General features: G+C 38.3%; 1 protein-coding gene across 1 annotated transcript in view; it reads left to right on the plus strand.

Annotated features, from left to right (window-relative positions):
- The window catches only part of LOC113107546 (protein FAM19A2), a 68,565-nt gene extending 62,194 nt beyond the window's left edge, over positions 1-6,371 (plus strand). Inside the window, exons 5-6 of the mRNA XM_026270140.1 lie at positions 1,925-2,049; positions 5,578-6,371. Of these exons, the coding sequence (XP_026125925.1) occupies positions 1,925-2,049; positions 5,578-5,589 (137 nt within the window). The 3' untranslated portion in view covers positions 5,590-6,371. The remainder of the gene's footprint in view (positions 1-1,924; positions 2,050-5,577) is intronic.
- Positions 6,372-6,762: the final 391 nt, after the last annotated feature.

Here is a 6,762-nt window from a genome sequence, read left to right on the forward strand (position 1 = left end):
CTCCAGCAGGAGGAGGAGGAGGAATTCCAGGTTGATGAAGGGATCCATACAAACAATGGAAATAAAAAAACATTGAGAGAAAAAAACGGAGGGTAGACACACGGAGGAAGCGGTTTTCGGTTGGGTCTTCCATCTTAATACACTGTTATGAAAGCACAAAGGAGGCACAAGGAAATGAAACAGTCTTTAATCCAAGGAACACAGGGGGAACCCACACAGTGGGTGCTGGAGCAAACACGTACACAACAAGTAGACCCTGACAGAGGAGAATTGCACAGACGAGATCTTAAATGCTAGGGATAATTAGGGGTGGGTGATATTTAAAATATATTGAGATATTTTTTTTAATTCTATATGGATTTTGACATATCGTATATATCGATATATTGTTTATATTTAATTCTGATTCCGCCAATTTGCTTGTTTGCCTTCTCTGTGCTGTGCTCGGCCCCGCCTCCTTGATTTAGTTCCCCCTGCCCTCGCGTGTTGTGTCATTGAACATGACGTCATCCGCGACCAACCCGGAGTCTACAGAACTAGTCTAAAAAAAGGACAACTGTCTCCATTATATGGAGATACTTCGGTTTTATTGCATCGGACAAACAGCAGGCAGATGTCTAGTATGGGGGGCCCTATGATTTCCGTGATGCTGAACATGTGGATGGAATCCACAGAAGCGCGTCGTCGTTTATGAGACACACAGAAGTGTGTGTGACGCTCTGGTGATTTCAGCTTTTATCGTCTCACTAAATTAGGACGTAAACACATGAGGAACATCTCCAGAACTGCACTGAGACTCACTTCATGAGCATTTGACCGTTTGATTTGAGTAAAACTAGCGTCATATATCACATGATAGACTGTAGTATCACATACACAGAACTTTAAAGATACGGTAACCCATCAAAATAAAAGTCTGGTTTACATAATTTAAAGACAAGTATTTGCCAGGAATCTATTTCTATTGTTCATACCATACTACTACTACTATTAAAATTAAACAAACATAATTTTTTTAAGGAATAATCACACAACATTTCTTCCATGTATTATTTTTAATAGTAAAACCCCTTTGTTTACCAAAAAATTAAGTTTGCTTACTTTCCAATAGTTAAAAGATAAATTAAATGAATGTTTTATGCCTTCATTTGATAACCAGAAAAATGTAAATATCAGAGGGAAAAAAAGGCTATTTTAAGGAAAAAAAAAAATGTTTTTATGCATTTCAATAATTACACATGCTAAAACACAGAATTAGGTAACAATAAAACATATGATGAAGAAAAAAATAAAACTTTTCATAGGGCTCTAAACATGTAATATTTGGCATATTTGTTTTTGCAGGAGTTTTTGGGGAGTTATTTTTACTGTAAAGATATCGATATATATATATCGTATATCGAGATATAGCTAAATATATCGAGATATATGTTTTGCTCCATATCGCCCAGCCCTAGGGATAATTAACAAACACAGGTTCACTGAATGACTAATTAAACTAAATAGGAACAGGAACATGATGAATTAAGTTAACACAGTAACAGAAACGGGCAAAGCACGACAATACAGTTCCAAGATCCTGACAGTAATTTAGTTGTTCATGCCAATTTTCCACCCTTTATTAGCAGGCTGTATTTGCTATGACCTCTAATGACCTCTTTTACCATTGGCTGGCATATTTCTTTGCCAAGCCTGCACTACATTGTGAAAATACTATCTGCACTGAAATAATCTGGGACCTATACGTTTCTAACAGTGAGTTTCTTCAAAAGGAAATGCAGAGTAGTAGGTGTTACACCCATCTAGAAACAATGCAAAATTAGCTTGCTTCCATTCCATGATATGACCCCTACTTCTTTTAAGTTAGTGTGTTTGTGTACTGACCTGCGTGTACTTGTTCATGTTCCCTGTGATGTGTGTGTAGCGTCTATAGTAGCTCAGAAGTGGTGGTGTCAGATGCAGCCGTGTTTGGATGGTGAGGAGTGTAAAGTCCTGCCTGACCTCACAGGCTGGAGCTGCAGCACAGGAAACAAGGTGAAGACCACCAAGGTTAGTATACATTCCCACACATACATGCACATAGACCTCAACACACTCACCTTTTCACCTGTGAGATGCCGTAACTTTCAAAGCTGTCAGGGTCATTCAAACTCCAAGTGCAATACTCCAGCATAAGACAAATCACACAGAAATATCTAGTAAAACAGTCAATATTTATTAGACTGATTTTATCTATTTTTTATTTTGTTCAAAAATCACATTATCTGATTTTGTTCAACATCCGTTTTTTTTTCCATTGCACTTGCTAGTTGCTATATATATATATATATATATATATATATATATATATACTGTATATATATGATGCCTAAGAATGTGGCTAAAATGCGTCTCTCAGTATTTAAATTGTGGTCTAGCTAGGCAGCACACTAGATTTTGGAACAAATCCTGTCTTTCTTTCTCTCAGTGACCTAATTCCTCTTGTTGTGAACACGCTCCGTACCATACCTTAGGAGTTCATGTGGAGAGAGTCTGAAGTTTGTTGGAACTGACATCAAACACAGTACAGCCTGATTTAGGAAAAAAAGATGTACAAAACAGAGAAACAGAGACAACCTCTTTTTATCCTGCCAATAAAGCTTCTTGAATTTTGACAAAGAGAGACAGAGACAGAGAGACAGACAAGCACAGCAACAAACACACAAGCACTTATGATATGAGTGACAGATGTGAAGTGACTGACTGAGACTGTTCTCAAAAGAAAAAGTCAAAGGCGGAACAAAGCAGTAAATAAAATGAAATGAAGTGACCAGAAGACTTGAGGTCAACATTTATTCTGATCTCTAGTCACTGGAGAGCAGGGTACAAAATTAACTCTTGCCAAGTGGAAAATTCGAGGAAATGTGTGTGTGTGTGTGTATATGGCCAGCAGCCATATCACCCTGGAGCCCAAGACCGGTTGCCCACTGAAGCTAAGCAGGGCTGAGCCTGGTCAGTACCTGGATGGGAGACCTCCTGAGAAAACTAGGTTGCTGCTGGAAGAGGTGCTAGTGAGGCCAGCAGGGGGTGCTCACCCTGTGGTCTGTGTGGGTCCTAGCGCCCCAGTGTAGTGATGGGGACACTATACTGTCAACAAGCACCGTCCTTCGGATGAGACGTAAAACCGAGGTCCTGAATCTCTGTGGTCATTAAAAATCCCAGGATGTCTTTCGGAAAGAGTAGAGGTGTGACCTCGGCATCCTGGCTAAATTCGCCCATTGGTCTCTGACCATCATGGCCTCCTAACAATCCCCATATCTACTGATTGGCTTCATCACTCTGTCTCCTCTCCACCAGTAAGCTGGTGTGTGGTGGGCGTTCTGGCGCAATATGGCTGCCGTCGCATCATCCAGGTGGATGCTGCACACTGGTGGTGGATGAGGAGATACCCCCTGTCTATGTAAAGCGCTTTGAGTATCTAGAAAAGCGCTATATAAATGTAAAGAATTATTGTAAAGAATTAATTATATATATATATATATATATATATATATATATATATATATATATATATATATATATATATATATATATATATATATATATATATATATATATATATGCGCATTAGGCTATTTTGTATTTTACTACAATAATGTATTCAAAATCAGTAAGACATTTATTAAACATATTACTGGCAATTTTTGTCAGTTCACCCAACATCAAGTGTGACAGAAAGTTAATTTTGGAGAAAGTATCTAGGACTCAAATCAAATTATGCACACAACTGCATATGTTATTATTACAATATTAATCAGTAGAATATGTATTTCCACAAACTTCGGTTCTAAATATTGAAATTTCCAATTAAAAGCTTTGAAAGATATACATTTTCTAGACTTAGTAAGCTTCTACTCTGTTTTATTTGTAGAGAACAATACATGGAGATGTATCTGAAGAGTTTTCATCCATTACTGTAAAAAAAAAAAAGAGTCATGGTAATTTTAATAGTTTTTTAAAGAGTTCTATAAAAAATTAAATAAAAAACCCTAGAGTAGAGCAGAAGAGGAGGAGAAGATAGATTCTGGTATGATCAATGACTGCTAAGCTATTCTGTGCCATCATATCTCTCATAACATAAAATGCACACATAACACTGATCCATATTTCATCATAGTGAATTCATGTGAACCTACATGTGTGTGATGAAGGGTTTTTAATGCATGTAATATTTCTTTAGATGTAGTGAAATTGTGTGTGTGTGTGTGTGTGTGTGTGTGTGTGTGTGTGTGTGTGTGTGTGTGCGTGCGTGCGTGCGTGCGTGCGTGCGTGCGTGTGTGTGTGTGAAAATTAGTTTTTGGACCATGCACACACACAGCCCTCTATCACATTTTTCTGTCTTACACATGCACACACATTCTATCTGTCTCTCTCTGTAGGGAGATCTTGTTCCCACAATGCAGACAAAATCTGACCCAAAGCTTATTGTTAGTAGTGCCTGCTAACAAAAAATCATAAAGACTTGTCTCTCTTTTGGCTCGAGCAACCACCTAATGTTCCAAGAAATAAACACCTCCATATCAACACCCAAACCACCCAGTGATAACCAGCCAAAATACCCTACAGCCTCATGGTAGCACTCACATTTTCTTAAAAGTTATATTAAAGCATGTATATTGTCTTTTTATATGAAAAACAAAAATGTTATTTACTTTATGAATAATTTTTACCTTTGAGAACATCCCCAGAGGTTTTATCAGGTCCTATAAAAGTACAGCTACATAAACCCACACAAACACATTAATTCTCATTACAGATGCAACTGTGCTCAGAATGAGACCTACAGCACTGAACCTGCAGCTCTTAAACTCAATCTGAAATGTTTTAAAGTGATCTCACGTCTCTAAGTTTGTATTCAGTATTGGACCACATGCTGATCAAAACTTTTAACCAAGATTAATGTGATCTTGCAAATGATACATCGCATTAAATGAAACCGAAATCAAGAGAAAGAAGCTGGAGATCTTATATATTCCAAGAAAGAAAGATTTGGTGTAAGAATATAAGAGAGTTGCTTTGATCAGGTATGGATGTTTATAATGATTGATCAGTATGGTAACTGTTCGTTCTATGCCAGCACACCTCTCGCAACATAAACCTTGCCAAAACTGAAGAGACACCGGGAAGATGAAAGAAAGAGGAAGACTGAGAGGGTGGATCAAGTATCAGGCATCGTGCCATGCCACTCTCTTCAGTCGTCCCTCTGTGCCAACTTGGAAGGCATGGTGCCAAGTTCTAAATGAATGAGTTTGCTTGGGCGCCAACTGTTTCTCCCACAGCTCCAGCGGACCATGCCCATCAACGGCCAGGACAAGAAGTCTGTGCAGATAAATGTCAAGCATAAATGAAATCTGTTCTAACAGAGATGGAGAACCAGGCAACTTCTTCCTCTGCACAAAATGGGGACATATAGTTCATATTGATTAATATTTTGGAGTCATTGGAATCAGATGTGCTGGTAAACAAATGTGCTGATGGGTCAAATGGGAAAATACCCCAAACTGTCAAACGTAAACTCATCCCTGTTCTCTATTTCAGGTGACCCGGTAGTTCTACGCTCCAAGGAACCACCAGACCCAACTTACTGGGGACAAAAGCGCTGAAAGTGAAGACTTACTAGAGACTGCATTAAGCTTCAGCTAACAGGATCGATTAGTTTTAGTCATATGAAAATTACTTGCAATCAGAACATCTGAGGAACAGACTGAACTCCAGAAATATATCCACCATAAACATTAGGACCATCCTGAAATTAATGTGTCCTCCTCATTGGACCCCCTGGCCTTCCGGACGCTCAATCTTCTGGGTGTGGATCCACAACCTCTGGAATGTGTTGGCCGGGGGGTCTCGATGTACGTACGCAGTTGTTGTTGTTTTTTTTGTTTTGTTTTTTTACAGAAGATGTTTGGATCATCTATACCAGTGCGACCCAATGGAGTTTAAGCTTATCAGCAACCTGCTCTCCTTCCTCGTCCTGCAGTACTTCCGGCAAATCCATAACCATCCCTGCTTTTCCCCGATCAGAAGGTCTGATCATTTCTTGTGGAGTTCTTTAAACAGCATTTAAACATGTAAAATCGATCAGGACTTTTAACCGACTCATCTTCTGTATATTGTTTGTTTCGAAATTAAAGCTTTTCAAGCCCACAGTCTGAAATAACAGATTAGATGTACCAGTGTATTCTAGAAAATGTAAAAGTGTAAAAGATCAAAGTGTTCTTCTCAAAACAAGCAGAATAAAGTTTAAAGGTTATCACTTTTATTATCAATGTTTTTATCCAGCCTGGTAACTGCTATCGAGTACATGTGTCAGTATTATATACAATAATTAAAAATGTTGAAAATTATTTTTCTCCGTACTCTGATTTCAGAGGCTGCAAGCTAGTGAAACCCCATGGCTTGTTGTGCCACAAATAATATGATTTATTCAGTTTTCCTCCACCAATAGTGATACGCAGAAAAAGAACATAATCAGCATTATAAATGTATCATGCTTTCTGACCTTTACGCCTTAAGACAAAACCGCACTCACACCCTCATGTTTCAAAAGGATCTAAAATAACTCTTTACAGTGTAAATATACGCTCTCTATGCACCACCTCTCTCTGTCCTTCCCTTTCTGACAACAAAATGGGATTTGCTTTTGTCTAATCAAATGCTCAGATCTGTTCAATGCACATGCTATTTTAGCTTTGAGGAAATCTTGAGAATGTTTGTGCATGT

Source organism: Carassius auratus, chromosome 8 (assembly GCF_003368295.1).
Source record: "Carassius auratus strain Wakin chromosome 8, ASM336829v1, whole genome shotgun sequence".
Lineage (NCBI taxonomy): Eukaryota > Metazoa > Chordata > Actinopteri > Cypriniformes > Cyprinidae > Carassius > Carassius auratus.